Source organism: Geotrypetes seraphini, chromosome 9, assembly GCF_902459505.1.
Source record: "Geotrypetes seraphini chromosome 9, aGeoSer1.1, whole genome shotgun sequence".
Classification (NCBI taxonomy): Eukaryota; Metazoa; Chordata; class Amphibia; order Gymnophiona; family Dermophiidae; genus Geotrypetes; species Geotrypetes seraphini.
Window position 1 is genome coordinate 70,221,428 of NC_047092.1, and position 27,489 is coordinate 70,248,916.

General features: G+C 40.6%; 1 protein-coding gene across 2 annotated transcripts in view; it reads right to left on the reverse strand.

The window, feature by feature from the left end:
• Nucleotides 1-12,176: 12,176 nt before the first annotated feature.
• LRIG3 (leucine rich repeats and immunoglobulin like domains 3) overlaps nucleotides 12,177-27,489 on the reverse strand; it is a 159,631-nt gene continuing 144,318 nt past the window's right edge. For both annotated transcript variants that reach the window (XM_033958694.1, XM_033958693.1), the window contains exons 17-19: nucleotides 23,424-23,567; nucleotides 23,059-23,325; nucleotides 12,177-13,933 (exon numbers count right to left, since the gene is read on the reverse strand). In XM_033958694.1, the coding sequence (XP_033814585.1) occupies nucleotides 13,698-13,933; nucleotides 23,059-23,325; nucleotides 23,424-23,567 (647 nt within the window). In that variant the 3' untranslated portion in view covers nucleotides 12,177-13,697. The remainder of the gene's footprint in view (nucleotides 13,934-23,058; nucleotides 23,326-23,423; nucleotides 23,568-27,489) is intronic.

Genomic DNA, 27,489 nt, shown 5'->3' on the forward strand with positions numbered 1-27,489 from the left:
TCAATTTTGTTCTAGTCTGGAAAGGACCTCCAACATCAGCCATCTGATTGCAGGTCGCCTTCTTCGCTTGGTTCCTTTGATCTTCCCAAACATGATGTCTTTCTCCAGTGATCTCTCTCTTCGGATAGTGTGATCAAAATAAGACAGTTGTAACTTCATCATTTGGGCTTCGAGTGATATAGCTGGTTTGATCTCTTCCAGAATCGATTTGTTAGGTTTTCTGGTGGTCCATGGCATTCCTAAAATCCTTATTCAGCACCAAAGCTCAAATGAGTCAATCTTCTTTCTGTCTTGTTTCCGTAGTTAGCTTAGCAGGGTTTTAAAAAGTTTGGATAATTTCCTAAAAGAGAAGTCCATGAGCCATTATTAAGATGGCTTGGGGAAATCCACTGGTTATTGCTAGGATAAGCAGCATGAAATCTGTTTATCTTCTTGGGATCTTGCCAGATACTTGTGACTTATGTTGGTCACTGCTGGAAATAGGATGTTGGACTTGACAGACCTTTGATCTTTGAGTACCTGAATAAATGCATGTAAACAGTTCTGAGCTCCCCTGGGAGAACGGTATAGAAAATTGAATAAATAGAATGAAAAGTATGGCAACCCTTGCATTCTCATGTTCTGTTTGTTGAATGAAATAATATTTTCTCCTATTTGTTTTGAGTGTTCCCTAGTCTTTGTAATTTTTGAAAGAGTAAAAAATTGATTCACTTTTACTACTACTATTAAATATTTCTATAGCGCTACCAGACGCACGCAGTGCTGTACAGAGTCACGAAGGGAAAGAAAACGGTCCCTGCTCGAAAGAGTTTACAATCTAAACAGGCAAGACAGACAAACAGGATATCATAGAAACAGTTACTGGGAACGGTTAATCAGCGAGCTGGGTTGGACTATTGTGATCAGTTTGGAGGCTGTATTGGACTAAGAATATAAAAAGACTTAAAGCGGTCAAGAGCAAGGCAACAAAAATAGTAGAGTTGCATCAAAAGATATAGGAAAAGAGACTGCAAGATTTATATATGTATAATCTAGAGAACAGGAGGGACAGGGAGATATAATACAGATGTTTAAATACTTGAGAGGTATTAATATAGAAAGAAATCTTTCCAGAGAAGGGAAAATGGTAAAATTAGAGGACATGAATTGAGGTTGTGGGGGTGGTAGATTTAGGAGTCATGTCAGGAAATTCTTTTTCACATAGCATGGACCAAGAATTTACAAGCTAGGTAGAACACAGAGGAACTTTAAGGTGTTTAAGGACAAACCATCTCTTATGTCTTGCTCTATGTTCCCAACTAGAGAGTTTCACGAAGATAGAAATTTCATCCATCCCTACCCATCTCCAATGAAATTTAACCCATACCCACTAAAAATTGATTCCATTCCCAGCCATCCCCACAATTAATCTCCTCCATCTCCAGCTGTACCCACAAAAGTCAACACTATTATTTACTTGCTTGCATCCCTATGTTTCCTTTCAACCCCAACAGCCTCCCTTGGATTTTTAGAGGTATTTACTATTCAACCAATAAGTGTTTCAAGTCTCAATCTGGTGTTCCAGCTGCCTCTCTCCAAATGTTCTAAGCCTCATTCTGGTGCTTTAATTTTCATTGTGGAGTCAAGAGATTTTAACTTTATTCAGTTTATTTCAATACTCTCTTGATTCTGACAGATATTTGCATTTTAAAATAGTATAATGCTCAAGTGCATGCAGTACGAATAAAGTCTACTTAAAAGTGCTCATATAGAAAAACTAGAGAATTTTTAAATACCACAAAGATTTCTTCAACTCAAATTGATTTGCTGGGAAAAATGCTATGTAAATGAAAATATATATATATATAAAGCAATTGAGTATTTCAGTGATTGCTCCAGAAATCCATTCACTACGTGGAGTTAATAAGCCTTTTTGGCAGAACATTTTGTTGTTCAATGTGTTGAGAAAACACAGGCTGGAAACACATTCCAAATGACCCCCCTGTTGAATTCCAGTCATCCTAGTTGATCAGAACAAATGTTGTAAAGCTTTACAGAAACAGATCCATCAGCAGATATGACTGTACATTAGACCTTCCTTTCCTCTTGCCTTTATTAATTTCCCTTATATAAAAAGCTGTTGCCATATTAGTCACACTGGGGTTCGATATTTAAAGTGATTTAACTGGTCAGAAATGGCTGCTGATCAGTTAAATCACTTGTTTAGGGCTGTCCACTAATTTTCAGCAGCACTTTTATTTATTGTTTTAGCCCATCCTCCCCAGGAGCTCAGAACGGGTTACAAGGATACGTACTGAAAATTAGTGGCTAGTGCCTAAACCCTAAATTCAGGACTTCCTTCAGGACTTCCTTCAATCTAGCTTCCTTTCTAGTCCCCTATAGACCTTCCTTTTACGTCTGATCTGGAGCCGCTCATCAATTAACCACCTCCTCAGTTCACCTAACTAGCTTACCTCCACCACACATTCTGCTTTTTTCACACTTGTACCTATGCTATGGAACCCAATTTCATTAGGCCTAAACTAAACTAAACCTTAAGTTTGTATACTGCATCATCTCCACAGAAGTGGAGCTCGACACGGTTTACAGGAATTAATATAGAAAGGAACTCCAATGGAAAGAAGAAGGGCTTAGTAAAAAAAGAAAGAAAGAGGGGACTTAGTATAATGGAGAGGGAGGGAGTAGTTACATTTTAGAGAAAAGCCAAGTTTTCAAATGTTTTCGGAAGCGTTGGAGGGAGGTCGAACTCCGAAGAGGGGCAGTAAAGCTGTTCCACAGCTCGGTGATCCTGAAGAGGAGGGATGTCCCAAGTTTTCCTGTATGGGATATGCCTTTTAAAGAGGGGAAGGATAGTTTGAATTTTTTGGGTGGATCTGGTGGAGTTAGGATTCAGGGAGAGCCAAGATAGTGGGAAAAAGGGGGGAAGGATGCCGTGTAGAGATTTGAAGGCTAGACAGGCGCATTTGTAGTGAACCCTGAGGATAACTGGGAGCCAGTGAAGCTTAGACAGAAGCGGGGAGACGCAGTCGAATTTGTTTTTTGCGAAGATTAGTTTAGCCGCGGTGTTCTGAATCCGCTGAAGACTAACCTATGGTTAGAAAATTTGTATTTGAACTTCCTTAAGACACATTTGTTCACCCAAGCGTTCCCGTATGACATATGAGACTGCTTTCTATGGTGAAGTGAAACTGGTAACTCCTCCTTTTATTTCTCTCTCTCCTGAATAAACGATACCTTTGTCAACATTGTAGTTCCTTTCCTCTTCTTCCTGCAAACTGCCTCAATATTGTCGAGAAGCAGTATATAAGCTCAAATAAACATAAGCAATAATTGAGTATTTGGGGGGCATTTCAGGGGCAAAGTCAGCACTTGACCAGATAAGTGCTGATTTTCAGTACTTAACTGGCCTGGTTAACAGTATAAATAGGACTGCATAAAAGTCAGTCCTATCTTCCTCCCCCTCCCCTTTACAAAGGCATGGCAAATGCTATGACGCCCTTTGAATTCCTATGGGTGTCAGAGCAATTACCGTGGGCCACCACAATAATCAAGATAAGGATCGACCAATCAACGTTCATTTCCAGGTTAAATCAAGCCCACACCATTGCTACTCTTTGCCCACACCATGCCCAAACTCTGCCTACTCCCTGCCCACTCACCACCCATGCCCCCACCACACCCCCTCCCATTGGAATGAATGGTGGTAGCTCTGCCCAAGTTTCAACCACTGCCTACTCCCAGAGTAATGCCCCTATGTCACCAGAAATGCACTTTCAGATGACATCACTTGAAATGATCCCTGCTATTTTTTTATGTCAGCAAAAACAAAGGGTGTCTGACCCAGAAATGCACTTTCTGATGTCATTGGCAGAAACAGTGTAACTAATGCGCCTGAAATGCACTTTCTGATTAGCTGGAAAAGCATTTTCTACTTATATAAATAAAAAAAAAAACCATAAATCAGAACAACTTAAGTTCTAATAACAAAATATAATATATAAAAAGGATAAGATAAATAAAATAATCAAAAGTAATAAAACTAAATGCTGTTTCCTGTCATGTGTCCACAAAGGCTGACGTAAAAAAAATGCTTTAACACCTTTTTTAAAATTTGGAAGGTTAATATGGCTCCTCATATATAATAGGAGTATATTACATAGTAGATGAATGTGATTTTAAAAAATCATACCTTCTGGCTGACTCTTAACTTGGCTGATGAAACTAGAACCTGACATTGGTCTTGTAAACATAAAATGCAGCTAGTCAATTGCTGAGCTAAATAAAGAGGAAAACTTTTATGTAGAGCATTATATGCTAACACTAAAACTTTATACAATAACAGATAGGAAGCCAGCGTGTCTCTTTTAAGAAGGGAGTAACCTGATCAGATAAGTGGTCTCTAATTACCAATCTAAACTAAACTAAATCTTAAGTTTGTATACCGCATCATCTCCATAAAGAGAGAGCTCGGCACGGTTTACAGGTAAATTCAATGAGGGAAGGACATAATAAGAAATTAGAGGTTATGAAGAGGATAGCTAGCTTTACATTTTAAATAGATAGCTTTACGTTTTGGAGAAAAGCCAGGTTTTCAGATGCTTTCAGAATAATTGGAATGAGCCTAGGTTCAGCAGCGGGGCAGGGAGGTTGTTCCAAAGCTCAGTGAATTTGAAGAAAAGGGATTTATTATTATTATTATTATTATTATTAGGTTCTTATATCCCGCCATACCCAAAGAGTTCTAGGCGGTTCACATCCGTTACATTAGGATCCGGTCTGAACACGGATTTACAAAAATTTTGTCGGAATTGCAGGTAGCGCGGAAGGAGGCAAAGTAGTTTTAGCACAGGTTTATCATAGTTGGGTTAGAAGATAAAAAGGAGGGAGTGGGAAACCAGAAGAGGGGGGGGGGGAGAGGGAGGTGGGGGTGGGGGGGGTTGGAGTGTATGCGGGGAGTAAGGACTAAGGGTCTTGTTCGCGGAAGAGGTGTGTTTTGAGAAGTTTTCTGAAGTCTAGGTAGGTCGGGGCCTCTAGCATCATTTGGGCTAGCCAAGGGTTCAGCTTGGCCGCCTGGAAGGCGAAGGTTTTGTCGATGAATCTTTTGAGCTGGCATGATTTTATGGAGGGGAAGGTAAACAACTGGATTCTGCGGGATTTCTTGTTGGTGCAATACATATTGAAATGTGGGGAGAGGTATTTTGGTGAGAGACCAAATACTGTCTTGTAACAGATGCAGGCGAACTTGAAGAGGACTCGGGATTCGAAGGGTAGCCAGTGCAGTTGGTGGTAGAAGGGGGTGATGTGTTCCCATTTACCTAATTTACCAGCATACATGATGCCTTTTTTTTAAGTTCAAGAAAATTTTATTGGTTTTAGAAAGCATAAAAACATAAAGACAAATAGAAAGATAGTTTGAGTTTGTGGGCGGATCTGGTAGTGTCAGGTCTCGAAGAATTCCAGGATAATGGACTTAGGGGAGGAAGAATACCATGTAGGATCTTGAATATTAGGCAGGTACATTTAAAGTGAATCCTAGAAATCACTAGAAGCCAGTGAAGTTTTGACAGAAGAGGGGAAACATGGTCGAATTTGCTTTTTGCAGTGTTCTGGATCTGCTGAAGTCTTTGGAGATTTTTATTGGTTAGACTTAGATAGATGGAATTACAATAGTCCAGTCTGGAAAGAATTAGTCCAGAATGTCTATCACTATAATGCATAACATGGAAGACTATTGAGTATAGAAGTAGCACAGTCTAAGGCCCAGATTCTCTATTGTGTAACCCAAGTTGCCTGTACAACTTAATTAACAATCTTAGCACCGATAATTGGTAATTAACACCTAATATCTGATGCTGATTGACACTAATTAGAAGTTATGTGCACAAATTTCTAGGGGCTAGATTCACATAGCAAACCGATCGTGTACTGATCTGTTTGCGACCCCTTAGTGACCAAATTTCCCTCCACCGACCATCCTCCAATCTGTGCATGCAAACGAGGTGAAATGCATGCAAAGTAGGCAGGGACGTGATTCACAACACAAAATTTCACGTCCGACTGGGCTGATCGATCAACTGAAGAAGAAGCGATTGCTGGGGACCAGTCGAAAACGTCTTTCCGAACCTGCTCTCTGCCCTGCTCTGCAAGCTCTCCTGCCTGCTCGCCCTGAATGCCGCCCTGCTCTGCATTATTTTTCATTAAAAAAGTTAGTGGGGGGCTGTGTGACTGAATGCTGCCCATCTCTGCCCTGCACTGTGAGCCCGTGGTTTTAACCCACGTGCTTTAAGCAGGTTAAAACCATGGGCTCATTTAAAAAAATAAAAAAATGGCAAAGTGAACCGAGGCTTGGGGAGGCTGAGCGTGAGTGAGGAGTTTGTAGGTGTATGTGCAAGGAGCCCGCCGGACACAGCAACAGAATAGCGGATGTGTCAGGGTCACTGCAGCATGCGCCCCCTTTCCCCAGGGGAGCAAGAACATGGAGAGTGCCGAGTGGCGGGTCCATGCGGTCCGGTGAATGACTTGTTGGTGGTGGTGGGTGAGAGTTGCTGATGGGGAGTCTGAAAAAAAAAAACCAAAAAAATCTGACACAAAACGCATGCGCAGACCATCTGCATGGAAAGCAGATGGTCTGCACATGTGTGGGGATCGCACACCAGCGATCCAGGCAGGCAGATGGGGGCGTTCCTTCGATTGCCCCCCATCTGCATAGTTAAGTTTGCAAAATTCATCGGACTTGCCCGGATCCCAATCGGGAAGGTTAGCAAATCTGGGCCTAAGTGCATTCTATAAAGTGGTACATGTACATTCTAGTGTGCAAATCTCAAAAGGGAGTGTGGCCAGGGGAGGAGCTTGGATGGATCATAGGCATTCCTAAAAGTTAGGCACACTGTTATAGACTATTCCTGATCTATGCACAACTCAGGCACAGGTACTTAGGCCTGGTTTTCATTGGCTTAAATTGGTACATCTAAATGTTAGTCACACCTATGGATGCTAAGCGCGATTCTGTATATGGCGAAAGCCTTTTATAGAATCACGCTAAGTGCTGTTCTAGATGTGCCAATTTTTGGCATATATAGAATATGGGGTAAATGACTAATTATTAAAGCACTAGTCTTTAAGCCCATTACATTAACAGGTGCTAGAATAGATGTGTGTGTCTGTCTTTCTTTCTCTTTCCTTGGCCGCTTTCTGTCTGTCTGTCTTTCATTCTGTCTCTCTCTTTCCTCGGCTGTCCACCACCACCACTTGCCTGCTCCCCCTGTCCAGCCGTAGGCCTCCCTTCCTGTTACCTCCCCCCCTGTCCAGCAGCACCCCTTACCTGCTCCCCCTGTCCAGCATCCGGCTTCCTGGTCGTTCGTGTCTGCCCTCCTCTTCAAAGCGGCCTGCTGAGGTTCGCGGCCGGCTGTAGCAAACCTCGCAGGCCACTCTGAACATCGGTAGCACGTTCCCTCTGATGCGATCCTGTGCGTCAGAAGGAACGTACTACCGATGTGCAGAGCGGCTTGCGAGGTTCGCTACAGCCAGCTGCGAACCTCAGCAGGTTGCTTTGAAGAGGAGCAGCGGCAGCGGTTGGTGAGGGTGGGAGGGGGGAGTCGCCAGCGTGTTCCCTGCCTCCGTGTTCCAAAATGGAATACAGCACGGACTCAGAGACCACGGTGGCAGGGATCACGCCGTCCTAAGTATTCTTGCACACGGGTTTTACTATAGAGGATGTATCAATGGTATTTAAGATGTAATTCATGAAATGACTTAATAAGGCACAAATATTTAAAAAACAGTATGACTGCTGAAATGTGAGAATGAAATGCCAAGAATTAAATATGACACTCAAGATTTTCATTGTTGAATCTATCAGTATAGAATATCTGAGCAAAGTAAGGTACAATGATCATTCTGTTTCTCTCCAGATTTGCAGATGGACTACTCCAGTCCAAATCTAGTATTCAAGTCACCTACTGTAATATTACCCACTTCTCTCTTCACTCCCATCTTTATAAGATCATTGATCAGATCTCTGTCCAGTTTGATTCCCCATGGTAGCTCCTTTGCCCTAGGTACAAAACCTTAGATTGTGAGCCTACTAGAGACAAAGTACTTCCATATAATAAATATAAACTGCTTTGGTTGTACCATAGAAAGGCGGTATATCAAATCTATGACCTTACCCCTTCCCTTCTTCAGTTTGAGTTGGCATGTCCATCCATTCAAGTGCAGTCTATAGATCTTCATCTCCTCTTTCAAAAGACAATCCATAGTACTACCCTCTTTTCCTAATGCCCCCTGTATTTCATTTGATTTAATATTGTTTTTTGACAGAAATCTCCTCTTCCTCATTTTCTGTTTTCTCTATTCATCATGATAGATTATTGCCAGGTATGGCAATACCCCATTCATTATACTCATAGGATCATGTCTCAGTAGTTTACACAATTTCCAAGTTAAGATGTTTGTTTTCCCCTCCACTGTAATGCTTTTGCGGGGGAGTGACATCTTGTACTTGCTTTTGTCCATCTATCACCTGCCCACATATTATTTGAATTTTTCACTCTTGTTTCTTGCCACAGAAAAATACAATCTTGTTCTATCTGCTCTCCCTGTGAAATATACATTTAATAGTTTCTTGATTACACCAGGTTTGGAGTCATGCACTAAATTTTTTTTTCAAGTTTATTTAGTTTCTTTGATTACCATAGTCCAAATCCAATGCGATTTACACAAGTTCCAAAATTATGTAAAATATTAAAAACCAACAAACATAACATTCATTACTAGTACAATAGTACATGTAAGGAGGGAAAGGGTTAACAACAATTAGCATAAATACAATTCTAAAAAAAAAAAAAATATCCAGGTATATGTTACCATGCCTTACCATACAATTTCTTTACCCCCACAAAATTTCAATTAAGATTCTATGCTGCTTACAATAAGATATCAGAAGTTTACATTACAGTTAGGTATTTGGAGTAAGTTAAAAAATGGTTCTGAGTGTTACAGCGAGAAGAGATATGTTTTTAGAATTTTCCTGAACTGGTAGTATGAGTGGATCTGACGCAGATATAGCGACAGGCTATTCCAAACCTTGAGACTTTGCAATTCAAAAGTGTAATCAAAGTTTATTTTGGTGAATTTGTAAGGGAGATGGAAAGGTCAGTTTAAGCCGCTGTGTTGTTCTTAAATTGTGGATAGAGCAAGTAGCCTTAATATCAGATACTAGTTCCTGAGTTTTCTCCTTATATGGCCTTATAGAACATACAAGCAATCTTAAACAGGATTCTTTTTTTTTAATTGGCAGCTAGTGTGACTCTCTCAATAGAGGACTAGCCATCTCGAATCAGTTTACTTGAACGATTAGTCTAGCCACTGTGTTCTGAAGCAGTTATAGTATTTTGAATTCCTTCTCAGTGATACCAGAATACAGAGAGTTACAATGATGCCCACAAGGAAGTAGAACGGCCTATGCAACTATCCTGAAACTATTCTGGCTTAATACTTGCCTTATTGATCTAAGTTGTCTTAACCTGAAGAAGAACTTTCTAAATATGGAATCAATTTGGTCTTCAAATGTTAGATATGAATCCAGAATAATGCCTAGAACTTTTGATGATTTCTAAATTTTAAGTTTCTCTCCCGAGATTAACTTCGGGTCCACATGTGGAAGTGAATTGTAATCCCCAAACCAAAGCACCTTGGTCTTTAATTTATTGAGTTTAAGGAAGTTCCTCTGTGTCCATGCACTGAGATCCTCAATAATCTTTGCTAGATATTATAGTGTGTCATTAAATATTTCTTTGGCTAAGCAGAGAAGGGAGATATAATCTGTGTAGGAAAATGTATGAACTTGAGACGTTAAAACTCATGCTTAGGGCTCTTAAGTAAATGTTGAAGAGGGAAGGGATAGTGGGGAGCCTTGCGGAACACCACAGAAGGCATTCCAATTTTGTGACCTCACAGAACCTTTTCTTACTTCATATATTCTGTTCTCCAGGAATTCTGCAAACCATTTTAGTACCACTCCATGCAAACCTAGTTCATTTCATTTTAGAAGTAGTAGGGATTATTGAGAAAATAGATATGTCTTTAGCCATTTTCTGAATTGAAGGTAGGACGAGATATGTCACAAGCAACTAGAAACAAAGTTCCATATTTTGGAACCTTGAAATTCAAAGGTAGACTTGAAGAGTGTTTTTTGCCAGACTTGTCATGGAGAAGGAAAAGCCATCTTAAAACATTGAGAATTACGTGTATAAGGAGTATATGATCTTAATATCAGATGTTAGTCCAGTAGAGTTTTCTCCATATATAGCCTTATGGACCATCCAGACCATTTTAAACTGGATTCTACTTATTTGCAACCAGTATATGAGGGGCGACTGAAAAATTCTCAGCCCAACCAAGATGAGAATGATATGAAGCCTTGAAACTTACAAGTTATTCCACACTTTTCTTGACACTTCTCATTTCATTTCATATTATTGAAACAAGAAGTGTCATGAAAAGTGTGGAATAACTTGTAAGTTTCATGGCTCCATATCATTCTCTTCTTGGTTGGGCTGAGAACTTTTCAACAACCCCTTGTAGTGGGCTGGCCCTCTTGAACCAGCTCAAGTGAAAAATCAGTCTAGCCACTGTGTTGTGGAGCATTTGTAATCTCCTTAGTTCTTTCACTGGGATAGTACAGTAAAAAGAATTACAGTAATCCAGATATGAGCTACTACTCTGAAGTTGGTTTTAACGTTTAAAAACGCATTATATTTAATTTTCTATTTTTAAAATTATTTTTTATCCAATTTTCACATTCCCTTTCCACATGTTTTTTCCTGCCCCCTCTTCTTCTTTTTTTTAGATTATGTAAAAGATTAAATATTGTAACTATTCCCTCCCGTTTTCTTTTTTTTCCTTATGTATCATGTCAGTCTGTTTTGTCTGTTTGTATCAGAACCCAACTTATTGTTGTACTTCGAAAATTCTATTTATTTTAAATAAATTGTTCATCGCTTAGTTTGTAATAAGCGATCAATCAAATACTAATAAACTTGAAACTTGATTCAGGACTGGTCTTAGCGCTCTTAATTGTCCGAAGAAAAAAAATTTGACCAGCAAATCAATGTGGTCTCTAAATGAAAGACAGGAATTGAGGATGACACCTTGTACTTTTGATGTTTTGGCAATCTTTAGTTTCACGCCTGTAGTCAGTACCAGTTCAGAGTGTGGCAGTGAGCTGTAGTCACCAAACCAAAGCACCTTCATCTTCTGTTTATATAGTGTAAGGAAGTTTTTCTGCGATCATGTACTCAGGTCCTCAATCAGTTTTGATATGTACTGTAAGATATCAGTGAAGGAATCTTTGGCAGCACAGAGGAAAAAGCATGAACTTGGAGGGAGAATTGCTTACACAAGGCTCTCATATACACATTAAACAAGGAATGTGATAGTTGGGAGCCCTACGGTACCCCACAGGAGACCTTTCATCTTTGGAACTTCCTGCCGGCCTTTCATACTTCATATATTCTGTTGCCTAAAAATTCTGTGAACCATTTTAATATGTACCAATCCATGTACACCGAGCTTACCCAATTTTAGGAGTAATAGAGAATGGTCAAATGCATCAAAGGCAGCTGAAATGTCAAACTGCAACAGAACAGTTTGTTTGCCTTTGCTTAGGTAAGCGAAGGCTTTTGGTGTTAATTCTAGCAGTAAGGATTCCTGAAGCCATGTTGTGAATTATGGGATCCATTAACCAAGTTTAAGAAGTTGGGGGTCTGTGAGATGGCTGACAATGATATATACCTTCTGTCAGACATGCTCTTAACTGTCCTTCCAGTTTACATCTAGGCCTGGGCATGCCTAGTAACACCCTCCACATCACATCCTATCCAGCACGCAGTTCTTTGTCCTATAGATTAAAATTATACACAGGTTAACATGCTATATTAGTTAATTATGTGTGTTAATTCTTAAGGCTTGTCTGAATCTCTTGATATACATAATCTACACTGAACTAAAAAGGTTGTTGCAGAATATAAGAGCGTATCAGTACCTGTACCTGGTTTGGAGCTTTATTTAAAGATATATTCAACTATTCTGATCACACACTTACCATCAAGGTTTCTAAGCACCAAATTCAGATTTAATTAAAACTGTTGATACCTAATTTACAAATTAAAAAAATAAATAAATAAAAGACAGCAAATTTTATTTAAAGTAATGTGCAAAAATTGTATCATGTTTACAATCATTCTACCAATCAAATCTACAAGTCTGTACAGATGCTCATGAATATTTTAGCACTCAATTTTAAAGACTTTGGCATTAAACAAAATACAGCCTTATTTACACTTAAATTACACGTTACCATTCTTTTTAATATAAAACAAAGTTATAAAAAATTATATATTTCTATAAGGAAGAAAAGTACCTCCCCTGTTTAAAAAACATAAGTTTTTGGTAAACATTCATAGTTTTCCACAAATCTGTATGAAAATGCACATTCTTTCAAAACTTTCTGGTTCTATTAAACACATACTTTAGTCAGTTTGGGGGCTCAGGGCAGTGCAGCATGATGCCATAAAGAAAATTCCTAGTCAACCTTCAAGTCAGTTCTTCTGTTCCCCGGCTCGGTTGGAGCTGGGCATAGTGGTCCTTGCTTGTAGGCGATACCTAATGGCCAGATTCAGGTCCATGACTGTAGAGTTCCAAAATGTGTAGGAATTATCACTGCAATAACCAGACTGAGGGTCCCATAATAAAATGTGTCTTTTAACGCATCTATGGAGATTTTTGTGTGCCCCAATGTTCTACTATGCAGATGAGTCCTGTTGAAAAATAGTATACAACCCACAAACTATATCTCATTGAGGTTTCATAAGATGCAGTGTATCACCACACTCTTAAGTTAAATATCCACTTTTTATAGCTTTGCATCACAAAGTGACCAAAAATTTAAACAGAATTTTGCCTGCATGCTATTTTGTACTATATATGATTTTTTTTCTAAAACTGAAAATTTTTGCAAGTCCACTTTGCGTGCTAAAATGTCAAGCAGAACATGTGATCATAAAACACATACACTATTCAAGAATGTGTGAGATAAACACAGAGGATCACTATGCAGAAAAAGGATGGAGTCCAATTAAAGCAAAACTGAAATGGCCTCATAATTGGAGTGAGCTTTGATGGCAGCTTCAGATGTTGGAAAGACCAATGCCAGACAGACTTCTCTGGTCTGTGCCCCAAAATTGGCAGGGAGAGACAGAGATTAAGTATACCAGCATTTAATCATGAAGTGGCAACCGTACAAAGTGCCAGATTCAACTCTGGCCACGTTATTGGGCAGACTGGAAGGAGCATGAAGGTCTTTATCTACTGACATTTACTATTTTAAAAACAAAGTGTCATTTGCCAAATTTTTTATTTTGGTACATCACCCTCTTTGTATATTGTGGGAAGGAGAAGCACATAGAATAGGAAAAAGATGATCTTGTGAGTTGCTAATGAAGGCTCATGGCACCAGATTCCAGCTCTGGTTCCAACTGAGCTGCGAGTAGAAAGAAGCAGGAAAAAACTTCCAGGTCAATAACAGAACACGTCTTCACACAAGCACTTTCTTTCACTTCACAGAGAAGCTCTGTTTTGAGGTAGTAATGCCAAAATGTTTCTTTGGATACACAAGTGTCTTGCAATTTCAGAAGTAATTATGTGTTCAAATTATAGCACTGAAAAGTAGGAGTCCTAAAATTTCCATGTGTTTGTTTATTGAAGCAAATATTTTCTTCTTGAGAAAATGTCCTGTCCTTTTCCTCTTCTTTTAACTCTGAGTCTAGTGAGGCATGAGAGGTATCATGGGAGAACGCTGGCTGACAAACTGTTGGCTGCTCTTGCCTGGAAAAGGAATCCAGTTGAGGCCTCCAAAAAGGTTTTCCGAATGTTCCTACAAACACATTAAAACACACATTTAGGAAGTACGTGAATGCTCAGTTTTAAAAGTTATGTACAAAGGGGCTGATTCTATAAATGGCACCAAAAGTTAGGCGCCTCTTAGGCACCTAACTTAACTGGCAAAATACCCTTAATAGCTTCAATAATTGGTTTAAAAAAATAAATAAATTGGGCGATAGGCACCTGTTGCATGGCGCTTAGTGGCGTCTAACGCCTAAGTGGGCATTTCTATGGGCGGAGAGCGACAGGCACTACTAAGCACAATTCTCCAAAAACAGGCATCCGAAATGTAGGCCTTTAAAACCCTGGCCTACATTTCAGGTGCCTAAGCTTTTACAGCCACGATTCTGTAAACGTCATCTACGTATGATTGACATGCTGCTGGAACCATTTTTCTAGGCATCAGCCGATTTAGGTACCATTAATAGAATCAGCCCCCAAATATATTTAGCCCTTTTACTAAGCAACCCAGGGTCTTTCCTGCGCACTGAGGCCATGTTTAGTGTGGCAGTAAAATGGCCCCATTTTCCTTTTTTTTTTTTTTTTCTATTAATGGCCACGTCCTAATTTCCTCATTAGCACGTGGCTATTAGCGTGTGAGCCCTTACCTATTTTGTAGGCAGTAAAGTCTCCCAGGCAACCATAGGCCTGTTCTCCACCCCTATTCATGCCCCCAGTGCTATAAAATAATTATATTTTTTAGCGTGTGGGAAGTGCGGGCTGATCCCAACTACTGTGGAATGTCCAAGTGTGCCCCATAATAGTGCTTTTTAACATGCAACAAGTATGCCTTAGTGCTTACCACAGTTTAATAAAATGGCTATTTTACCACAGGTACAGAGGCACAAATTTCACTGAAAGAAAAAAGCCTATACGATACAAAATTCACTCTTTCATATCCTTGTTTACCCTGTTTAATCTTCTTACTAAAAGTATATTGTAGAAAGCTGAATGAAGCAATACCCTGCAGCTCTGTCAAGATTGCACATACACATTCAAGAAAACATGCTTCAATATTTCACAGTATCTAAGGAAACATCTACCTCCTTACACGCCAAATTAGAAATTTGGAGCCAAAGTTCTGTTGACAATTCTGGGGTGAGAGGAAGTGTGTCAGGTGAAATGGAAGAAGATGAGTTTTAGGGCCTGTCATGCAGGGAGGTCTTGAAAGCACTTGTTTGCACAAGTTTATGATTGTTCTGTCTTTATTGTTATATTTGCTTTGTAAAGTATTTAAATTATTTTACCAAAAAAGGGGGATAAACATTTCATAATTACCTCCCAACTGTACTAACACCATAACCTGAAGGAGAGAGGAAGCAAAGCCCTCTACTATTCAGTATAACCATAGGGGAGGGGAAGATATTTTGGATTTAGCTCACATCCTTTTCATTTGTAGTTCAAGTCAAATTACATTCAGATACAGGAGGTATTTTCCTATCCCCAAAGGTTTAAGTGATTTTCTCTTTGTGATCTGGAACATAGTATGATTTAAAACGGGCTTGAGATTACGTTTTAAGATTCAATCTTGAGATTAAGATCTTGTCTCCATGGCTACATAGTAAGCTGTATTGTAAGTAAAGCATTCATTTCATATCTATGCTATTTGAATGTTCTAATGCGTGTTTCATTGATGTCATGCTGTCACAGATTATATCTTTCCATGCTATCTATTATAGTATGGTTTGTACTGTAGAATTGGGCTGTGATGCAGATGCACCAGGTATTTAAGGACATGCCATTGCGTGTAGCCTTTTCTCGAGGCAAGAACTTGAAAGAGTCCTGCGATGTTAGCTTCCCCATGACCAGGACGGCCACTGCTGGGCATCACAAATGTGGCTCCTGTAAATCTTGTAGTATAATGATGAAGGGCGACACGTTTATTAATCCCTATGATGACAAGATGTACCGCTTGGAGCACACCAGAACATGCACATCCGGAAATGTAGTATATATTTTGATCTGTTTGTGTAACAGGGTGTATGTGGGGAAGACCACACAGTCACTCCATGTTAGGTTGACCAAACACAGATCAGCTGTTACTGCACGTAAAAGTGGCGCACCATTAGTACAGCACTATCAGGCTACTGGGCACAATTTTGAGTGTTTTAAAACAATGGTAATTGATATGATAATTTCAGGGAGGAGAGGTGGGGATGTGGACAGGCTGCTCATACAAAGGGAGCAGCATTAGCTATATCGCTTGCATTTAGTAGAGCCGATTGGGTTGAATAGATCAATAGAGGTGAAATGTGGGGTTTTTGGTGCATCGTTGAGTATATGTGTAAGAGTATGTTGACAGATGTTTTGGTAACTGTTGAGATTCGTGAGGTAATAGCAGTGTTGGTTTGTTTTTCGGTTGTACACGGTTGAGTGATTGATGTGTGTGGTTAGCTTTGACAATGTTGCTCAGTTATGCTGCGAGTGATGACAGTTCGAGTTAAGACCTTTGCTCAGTGTAAGTTTTATAGTTTCAATCATATATTTTTTTAATCCTGCTGTGGATGACTGGATAGCTGGTCTTTCGTTTAATGGGGGAGTGGTTAATTTTATGCTCATGAGCAGCCGGCCAATCAACCCAGGTCTCACCTGAAAAAGGGGTGAGGCCGGTTTTTAAAGTTTGCCGTGGCGTGGGGCCGCCTTGGAGACACCATTATTCTGGCGCAGCGGCAAGACCAGCAGAAGCAAATGGAGCGTTTTTGAGATGAAGTATTGACCTTTTTTTCTGTAAGATTGTGTTTATTTTCATTATTTTTAGACCAGAGTGAGAGATTTTTTTCAAGCGGTTTGTGTAACTGGGGTGAGTCGGCAGCATAGTATGTGGGCATAGTCAGTTGGTGTATATAAGGCAGGCACTGCAGTATTGATGGGTTTTTAAAAAGTCTAGTGTGCGGTGCTATTTGGTGTTCTCAGTAACCGTGTTAGTGAGATGTTTTTTTTATGTTATCAGGTAAGTAACGATTGCAGTTGAATGGGCTCCGCACTGCAAATTTTTAATATTCAATATGCAGTGTGTTGTAGTGGAGACGGCAGTAATTATTTTAATGTGTTGCAGTGAAGGGAGCCTCTTTAGTATAAATGGTTTTGTAGTTGCATTATAGCTTTTGCATTATAGCCTTTGCAGTTGGCTACACAGCTTTTCATTGAGCGAGTTGGATTTAGAACAGTAGCACTATGAAATGTATATAATTAGTTAGTTAAGCAATTTTTATGTGAGATCAATAATAAAGAGCTGATTTTAGATGAGTATGTTATAGTTAACCAATACACTGAAAAGTTGTTGCCTTTTTAGTTTAATTAGTTAGGTTGTCTGTAACATGTAAGTGAGTGTGTGAGATGGTGACGTGTTCTTTGTGGATGAACAATTTTTCATTATTTTTAGGCATTAAGGTGTTGATCGCAACAAGCTGGCAGACCGGTTTGTCCGGTTGGCATTGTTGGGCAGATTCTCTGAAGAAGAAGTGGTGAAACGTGCCCGTCAGAATCAGTATCTAGAATGAATAGTTCAGCACCATTAAGATATGTGGTCTTCATGATTTGTATTGCTGAGATATTTGAAGCACATATTTATATTGCGAATTATGATGGTGGAGGACGATCAGTGATTATAACATTGTTCGTACTGGCTGAACAGCCATTTGGCTGGCGTATAATATGAATACTAGAAATAAGAGCCTTACTCTAAATAAGAGGGGTCAAAATGACTTGAAACTCCAAAAACCAGACCTGCTCTCTATTCTCCGACACCTGAAGGGTTTTGGGCTAACTGAGCCCCTTATACCAAATGCTTAGTTGGAAATTATAAACAGAGTGTTACATCAGTTAGTGAGAATTCGAGTGGAAGGTTTTATCCGAGTTCACCAGGGTTCAACACCACCAAATGCGCTAATGTGATGGATGCGCATGGATAACAACTGCAGTTAAAAAGGCGATAAGCGACAAGAAATCATCCTTCAAGAAATGGAAAAAGGAACCAACAAAGGAAAACCAGGAAGAGCACAAAAGACACTAGAAAGAATGTCATCGAGAGGTTAGGAAAGCAAAGAGAGAATATGAGGAAAGACTGGGGCGAGAAGCAAGAAACTTCAAACCCTTCTTCAGGTATGTGAAAGGGAAACAACCAGCCAGAGAGGAAGTGGGACCACTGGACGACGGAGACAGGAAGGGAGCGATAAAGGAGGAAAAAGAGATAGCTGACAGGTTAAACAAATTCTTCTCGTCAGTCTTCACCAGAGAGGACACATCCAATATTCCGGAACCCGAGGTGATTATAAATGGAGAACACGATGAAAGGCTGGTACAACTAGAGGTAAGCAAAGAGGATGTCCTCAGACAGATAGACAGACTAAAGAGCGACAAATCACCAGGCCCGGACAGCATCCACCCAAGGGTACTAAAAGAACTGAGAAACGAAATAGCAGAGACACTTTGCCAAATATGTAACCTCTCCCTAAAAACAGGAGAGATCCCAGAGGACTGGAAAATAGCAAATGTCACGCCCATCTTTAAGAAGGGATCAAGGGGTGATCCGGGAAACTACAGGCCTGTGAGCTTGACCTCGGTTCCAGGGAAGATGATGGAAGCAATGGTAAAGGACACAATCTGCGAACACATAGAAAACAATGGACAACTGAAGGCGAGCCAGCATGGCTTCTGCAAGGGAAGGTCATGCCTCACAAACTTGCTGTACTTCTTTGAGGGAATAAACAGACAGATGGATAAGGGGGAATCCATAGACATCATTTACCTTGACTTCCAAAAAGCCTTCGACAAGGTACCTCACGAACGGCTACTTAAAAAGCTGTGGAACCACGGGGTGCAAGGGGATATCTACCGATGGATCAAACACTGGTTGGCAGGCAGGAAACAGAGGGTTGGAGTAAAAGGCCAATACTCAGACTGGCAATGGGTCACAAGCGGAGTTCCACAGGGGTCAGTGCTGGGACCTCTACTGTTCAACATATTTATTAACGATCTGGAGGCAGGGACAAAATGTGAGGTTATCAAATTTGCTGATGACACCAAACTCTGCAGCAGGGTTAGAAACACGGAAGACTGTGAAGACCTGCAAAGGGACCTAACGAGACTGGAAGACTGGGCAAAAAAGTGGCAAATGAGTTTTAACTTAGAGAAATGCAAGGTCATGCATGTAGGGAAAAAGAACCCGATGTTCAGCTACAAAATGGGGGGAACACTGCTAGGGGTGAGTAACCTTGAAAGGGACCTGGGGGTGATGGTCGACACATCACTGAAACCATCGGCGCAATGTGCGACAGCCTCAAAGAAAGCAAACAGAATGCTAGGCATCATCAAAAAGGGTATCACAACCAGGACGAAGGAAGTCATCATGCCGCTGTATCGCGCAATGGTGCGCCCGCACGTGGAGTACTGTGTTCAATACTGGTCGCCGTACCTCAAGAAGGACATGGCGATACTCGAGGGAGTGCAGAGGAGGGCGACTAAACTGATAAAAGGTATGGAAAATTTTTCATACGCTGACAGGTTAAAAATGCTGGGACTATTCTCCCTGGAGAAGAGAAGACTTAGAGGGGACATGATAGAAACCTTCAAAATCCTTAAGGGCATAGAGAAAGTGAATAAGGACAGATTTTTCAAACTGTGGGGAGCCACAAGCACTAGGAGTCACTCGGAGAAATTGAAAGGGGACAGGTTTAGAACAAATGCTAGGAAGTTCTTTTTTACCCAGAGGGTGGTGGACACATGGAACGCGCTTCCGAAGAATGTGATAGGCCAGAACTCTGTACAGGGGTTCAAGGAAGGTTTGGATAGGTTCCTGGAGGATAAGGGGATAGAGGGATACAGATAGAACTTGAGGTAGGCTATAGAAGTGGTCAGAAACCACTTCACAGGTCGCAGACCTGATGGGCTGCCGCGGGAGCGGACTGCTGGGCGAGATGGACCTCGGTCTGACCCAGTGGAGGCAACTTCTTATGTTCTTATGAGTGGGTAATATCTGCCAAGCATGTTGGTGCATTTGGTGGTGTTGAACCCTGGTGGACTCAGATAAAACCTTCCACACGAGTTCCCACTTACTGATGTAATACTGTTTATAATTTCCAACTAAACATTTGGTATAAGGGGCTCAGTTAGCCGAAACCCTTCAGGTGTCTGGAGAATAGAGAGCAGGTCTGGTTTTTGTGTAATATGAATAAACAGTCTGAAGTCTTTTCTCTTCTCCGTTGATTGTGAAAAAATCAACAATTGAAATCACATGAAGTAGTAATTTTTAGATATGTCAGATGACTGAAAGTACAATGTTATACAGATTTTGAATTCCATTTTTGTTTTGAATTTTGCAATCTTTGATCGTGGAATTCTGAACATTACTGTTTTTGTCTTTGTTCTACTATAGCAACATTTATCATATTTCTGTTATATAATGCTGTTATATTATAATATAATATAGTATTACATTTCAATTTGCCTTTTCCAAGGTTACCTCATTTACCTCCCCCCCCTTTTTTTATTTTTTTTTGACTAAGCCATGGAAGAGGTGTCTGTTGCGGCCTGGAGCGCTAAATGCTCTAACGTGGCACAGACATGAGGACATGGGCTGAAGCTAAGGGGGGACAAGTTCAGGACAAATATTAGGAAGTTCTGCTTCACGCAACAAGTGGTGGACACCTGGAATGCTCTCCCAGAAGAAGTAATTGCGGAATCCACCGTTCTAGGATTTAAGGGTAAGTTAGATGTACATCTCCTTATGAGTGGCATGAAGTGACAGCTTTACGAGAAGCTTAGAGCGATATGGGGACTAAAACTATTCCAGGGTACACCTGGCAGGGCCACCGCGTGTGCGGATCGCCGGACTTGATGGACCTAGGGTCTGTTCCGGAGATGGCGCTTCTTATGTTCTTACGTACTCTAATGCTCATAGAATTCCTATGAGCATCGGAACAATGCCAGAGCATTTAGCGCCCCAGGCCTTGGTATAAACCTCTACTACAACTTAGTTAAAGGGGCTCTTACTGTATTTATGCTTATTTTGGCCATTTTACTATTGTTATGCTGTTTAACAAAATTGTATGTTTTATGTTAAACTGCATCTGCTGTTGACCATCATGGGTAAATTTCTTCATAAAGGTGGTTAATAAATCCCAATAAATAAATAACCCCCTCTTTTACAAAAGCACAGTGTGGCTTTTAGTACCTAAAATCCATAAATGTTTGACTTCACCCCTGGGCGGTCCATCATATCAATGAAAAACTGTGCTGGTTCCACTTTCTAAATTCCTGGATTTTTTTTTTTTTACAACAAGAAGTGGTGAAAATAAAATCTCATGTAAAAGACAGTACTCATGTGATCTAAATGCTGGATGAGGTATATGATGTCCAGGTAGAATGGCTATTAGTAACCTTAGATGTGAAGGTGTTATACACAATGATACCGACTGATATAGCTCTGGATTTGTTGAGAAATATATTTGAACGGCAAACATTTTGCAAAAGGATACCAGCAACTTTCCTGATGGAATTGGCAGCTTTAGTGCTCACTAAGAGCTATTTTTGGTTCAATGAGGGTTTATACCAGCAAATGCATGGAATAGCCATGGGGGCCTCATTGGTGAAGAAATATCAGCTCAGTTGTGATGATGTGATGCGTGTATACTGTATGTACTCGTATTGCAAGACTTTGCTCGTTTAGTACAGTCACTACACTCTTGCAGCTCCAGAGAGAGAAGAACCATCGGCTCAGTTGTGATGTATGTATACTATATGTACTTGTATTGCAAGACATTGCTTGTATATCAAGTTAAAATTTAATAAAATGTTTGCAAAACACTTGCAAACCAAGTTACTTGCAATCCAAGGTTTTACTGTATTTAGTTTGATATATGGATTAGTGTCTCTAGTGACTCTCATTCTTTCACAAGTACTATTTTTTACCTGATCATTGTGATGTACTTGATTGGGTGCTTATACGCTAATTTAAATATCTCTGTGGCATAGTTAAGTCTCTTTCAATTAAAAGGAAATTCTGGAATGAGGGGGCCATTTTTCATGAATAAAATGGTGAATATGTGGAACGTCTTCCTGGTTGAGGTAATTGAGACAAAAACTGCATCTGAATTCAAGAAAGCTTGAGATGAGTACATAGTGGGAGAGGAAGGGACTGTAGATGACATAGATGGGCAGACTGGATAGGCAAGCATGTGCTTTCATCATTTTGCTTTCATTTCTTTGTTTTTATTGTAATTGCTTTGATGTTTTGTTATAAAGGTGATATATCAGACTCGCTAATGCACACACATGTTAGAGACAATAGAAGGAGAGATTAGGGATCAGATTAAAAACAAAAGGGAGGAGGATGGGAGAACTATAAAATGTAAGATGAAAAGGACATGGATAGCCATTTTTAATGGCACTGAAATTGATCTATATATGAATGGCATCCAAAAGTAGCATAATTAGGCTGTTCAGAACATCGCAATACACAAAAGATGGGGAATCACAAGTAGAAACAGGTCTAATAAAGAGCAAGTGGCCTAGAGAATGTGGCCATCCTGAGAGCAGTGGTATACCAGAACATAACGGCCAGAAGTATCAGCCAGCACAAGAGCACATCCTGCTGCTGTGATGGTCCTTAGTCCCAAGGGAGCTGAGGCAGACCAGACGAATCACCCTCATGCCTCAGCCTAGGAGGACTACCTACTGATGATGGGTACTGGCTTAGGGAAGTGATTGCCGATGTTGCCAACTTCAATGGACACATGGACACCTCAATGGACACCATCTAACTGGGATCAGAAGGATTTATCAAACGTTTTGTAGTTATATCTCTTGAAAGTGTAATAGAAATGAGACATGCTTTATTAGGCATAAGCTTGATGCATGCACACACACAGCTGCATTTTTAATAAATTGAACATGTTAGCATTGCTGTAACTTTGACATAGGACATTTCAGCTCACACACTTTTGTGTATTTGCATGACATATTTTGGCACCAAATACAAATGAAACTAATATTCTAGGAGTTTCAATCTTTGAAAAATAATATCCTCAAACAAGCCTATGCTGTATTTCCAGTTACAAACCAATTAATGTAGTATTGATTCCACAACAGAGTGCAGTTTCAAAGGAAATACCTACGCACCCAATGAAGTAGCACTCATCACACCTCTCTGTTCTTCATTCTCAGCATCCAAAATTTCGATCTTTGAAGTTAAACCTTCAATTTCATTTCCTGCACTGTGCGTGTAAAGAGAGGTAAGTAGTCTGCTAGATGGAGCTTGCATTCCAGCACAATTCATTTCGTGTTCATACGTATCTTCAGGTTGTGAATAAAGATAACACTCAGCTCTCCTTCGGTAATTAGATTCATAAGGATTCAGGCCAACCACTTGATGGTCAGGGCTGTAGACTTAAAAAAAAAAAAAAAAAAGCATATGTATATATAAAACTTTCAAGAAATTTTACCATAAGAATTTTCTTATAACTAAATCTTTAAACATATCTTACCTGCACTGCATTCTTGTAGTGTATCAGGGCCATAAACATTCCTTTTTAAACATAGAGTCTCTGGTCGCTCCAAATATTGGCATAAAAGTGGATCTGTTACAATCTCCAATTCTGTCTCACTACCGTTGTCCAAATGACAAATGCCTAGCAAAATTAAAATCAAATTATGAACAAACAAAAATGCATCCACCAAAACAGATTATAACAGCTGTGGAAAATCAAATTCTTATCTAGTCCACCCATCTTTCCCAACTATCTGAGTATCTCAGACTCTACTTAATACCTGGTTTTATCCTTTCATCCTGCTTTCTAGAATTTAAATATCATTCCTGTCCCTGCTACCCATTCCATGTATCTAGCATTCTAAGATATAACTTAGACTGGATAACTAGACTAGCCATAAAGACTCATTTTAATCAGGTCATTGAAAATGGAATTCAGATGCTCAGGTCAGGCAGGAGATGTGCACAGTTTCCACTATACTTTACAAAAGGTTCTGCCGAACGCAAACAGCAACTGCTGCATCAAGCTTGAAATTCCACTCCGACTGTAGAAATGAAGGGGGGGGGGAAGGGGGGGAGAGAGAGAAGGGGCATGGCTATCATTTTAATGATAGGCCTACCACACAAAGCTACAATGAGAGGTGGTAATTTCATATTCTTTTCTCATTGCTAATCATTGCATCAGGGAAGCCTTCTGCATTGGCCCAAATGTGTCATGGCACTAAGATCATAAAACACTAAATAAATATATCTGTTGTATCATCAATTAAATCATATAATCTGTTGTCTGAATTATAATAGTATCATGACCGCGGCTAAACGTCCAACTTAACTTATAATCACAACTGGTATCAAACTTTCAATACCTTATGGATCTTCATTACAATTATTTGTAAGGACCTTCAGAAAGCATTCAGACCAACACAGCTGATTGCTTGTAATCTTCGTCGGTCCAGCCTTTATTAGTGCTTAATATAGTTTTTTAATGTGCATTTCTCTTTAAATCTGTTTGACAGCCCGTGATAGCTCCCGTAGTTGTTTCCCTCGACCCTGATGAAAGGTTTCATCCTGAAACATGCATGTTGGGAGAGGTGAAGATAGGACAAATTCACTATAAGCTAAGTGAGGTTCCTTAAACTATATTTTATTACAGATTTAAAGAGAAATACACATAAAAAAATATTAAGCACTAATAAAGGCTGGACCGACGAAGATTACAAGCAATCAGCTGTGTTGGTCTGAATGCTTTCTGAAGGTCCATACAAATAATTGTAATGAAGATCCATAAGATATTGAAAGTTTGATACCAATTGTGATTATGAGTTAAGTTGGACGTTTAGCCACGGTCATGATACTATTATAATTCAGACAACAGATTATATTATTTAATTGATGGCACTAAGATGACATGGACCCAGACACTTAGCAGGCAATCATGTACTTGGGGCACCATCCTAGGTCAGAGGCACTGAACCTGCAACCGAAGCTTAATCATTCTGTCAATACTATTCTTTCCATCTTGGGAAGCAAGCTCTTGAGGTACTTTAAGGACTATGAGCCATCAATTTGCTCTAGATTAAGTGTACTACCCAATTAAGACTCTCCAGTAACTGGATCACCTGGGACATGGCTGCCTTACTGTCTGGCTTTATTCTGATGAACCAATCTCCACACAGAGATTGAACTAAGGTGCCCTTCCTGGGAATAGCCATGTTTACCTCCTTAATAGCATTCATGAAGGTCTGAGGAGCAATAGCTAGGCTGAAAGGAAGTGATTAGAATTAGTAATACTATCCGACACCTCAATTTTCAGGCATCCCTGATGTTCCTTCCCGACTTGAATATACAGGTACACATCTTTGAGATCCCAGTTCATCATAAACTCCTCTTGCTTCAAGATTACCATGACAAAGTACAGTGTTTCCACCTTGAAGTGAAGAACATGCAGAGTGGCATTTATATACTTCAAGTCCAAGATAAGGCCAAAGGACCTCCTCGTTTTTTGGAACTATGAAGTATATAGAGCATCTGCTTTGCCCACATTCCTCTCAGACTGTCACCATAGCCCTCAGCTGTAGCAAGTATTCCATTGTAGCTTCTAATGGCTGGGAGCAACAGGAAACAATAAGCGTCAGTGACAAAGCAGGAAAACTCCAAGGAACAGTCATAGAAACATAGAAATAGACGGCAGATAAGGGCCCACGGCCCATCTAGTCTGCCCACCTTAATGTCCCTCCCCTACCTTTGCCCTGTGAAGAGATCCCATGTGCCGATCCCATTTGGCCTTAAAATCAGGCACGCTGCTGGCCTCAATCACCTGTAGTGGAAGACTATTCCAGCGATCAACCACTCTTTCAGTGAAAAAGAATTTCCTGGTGTCACCTCGTAGTTTCCCGCCCCTGATTTTCAACGGATGCCCTCTTGTTGTCGTGGGACCCTTGAAAAAGAAGATATCTTCCTCCGCCTCGATGCGGCCCGTAAGATACTTGAACGTCTCGATCATGTCCCCCCTCTCTCTGCGCTCCTCGAGCGAGTATAGCTGTAATTTGTCAAGCCGTTTTTCGTATGGTAGATCCTTGAGTCCCGAGACCATCCGGGTGGCCATTCTTTGCACCGACTCCAGTCTCAGCACATCCTTGCGATAATGCGGCCTCCAGAATTGCACACAGTATTCCAGGTGGGGCCTCACCATGGATCTATACAATGGCATAATGACTTCCACCTTACGACTGACGAAACCCCTTCGTATGCAGCCCATGATTTGTCTTGCCTTGGACGAAGCCTGCTCCACTTGATTGGCAGACTTCATGTCCTCACTGACGATTACCCCCAAGTCTCGTTCTGCTACCGTTTTTGCTAGGATCTCGCCATTAAGGGTATAAGACTTGCATGGATTCTGGCTGCCCAGGTGCATAACTTTGCATTTTTTGGCATTGAAGTTGAGTTGCCATGTCCTAGACCATCGCTCCAGTAGGAGTAGGTCGTGCATCATGTTGTCGGGCACTGAATCTTCGTCTGTTGTGCATTTGCCCACTACATTACTCAGTTTGGCGTCATCGGCGAATAATGTTATTTTACCTCGAAGCCCTTCTGCCAAGTCTCTTATAAAGATGTTGAATAGGATTGGGCCCAAGACTGAGCCCTGTGGTACTCCACTAATCACCTCCGTCATTTCGGAGGGGGTGCCGTTCACCACCACCCTTTGGAGCCTACCTCCAAGCCAGCTCCCAACCCATTTCGTCAATGTGTTACCTAATCCTATAGAACTCATCTTGCTCAGTAACCTGCGGTGTGGTACGCTATCGAATGCTTTGCTAAAGTCCAGGTACACGATGTCCAGGGACTCCCCAATATCCAGCTTCCCCGTTACCCAGTCAAAGAAGCTGATCAGGTTGGATTGGCAGGATCTCCCCTTAGTAAATCCATGTTGTCGGGGATCCCGTAGATTCTCCTCATCCAGGATCTTATCTAATTGGTGTTTGATTAGAGTTTCCATTAGTTTGCTCACTATCGATGTTAGACTCACTGGTCTGTAGTTTGCTGTCTCCATCTTTGAGCCTTTCTTGTGGAGTGGAATGACGTTAGCCGTCCTCCAGTCCAACGGGACGCTGCCTGTACTAAGGGAGAGGTTGAAGAGCGCGGACAGTGGCTCCGCCAAGACATCACTCAGCTCCCTAAGCACCCTGGGGTGCAGGTTGTCCGGCCCCATTGCTTTGTTAACCTTGAGCTTTGACAGCTCACCGTAGACACTGCTGGGCGTAAACTCAAAGTTACTAAACGGGTCAACTGAGCCAACCCTTGTCTGTAGCTGATGGCCGAGCCCTGGCGCTTCTCGGGTGAAGACTGAGCAGAAGTATTCATTTAATAGTTGGGCTTTTTCCAAATCCTTTTCCACATAGTCTCCGTCTGGTTTCCTAAGACGTACAATCCCGCCTGAGTTTTTTCTTCTATCACTGATATACCTGAAGAAGGATTTATCTCCCTTCTGGATGTTCTTTGCTAGAGACTCCTCCATGAGGAATTTAGCCTCCCTGACTGCTGTTTTGACGGCTTTTGATTTGGCC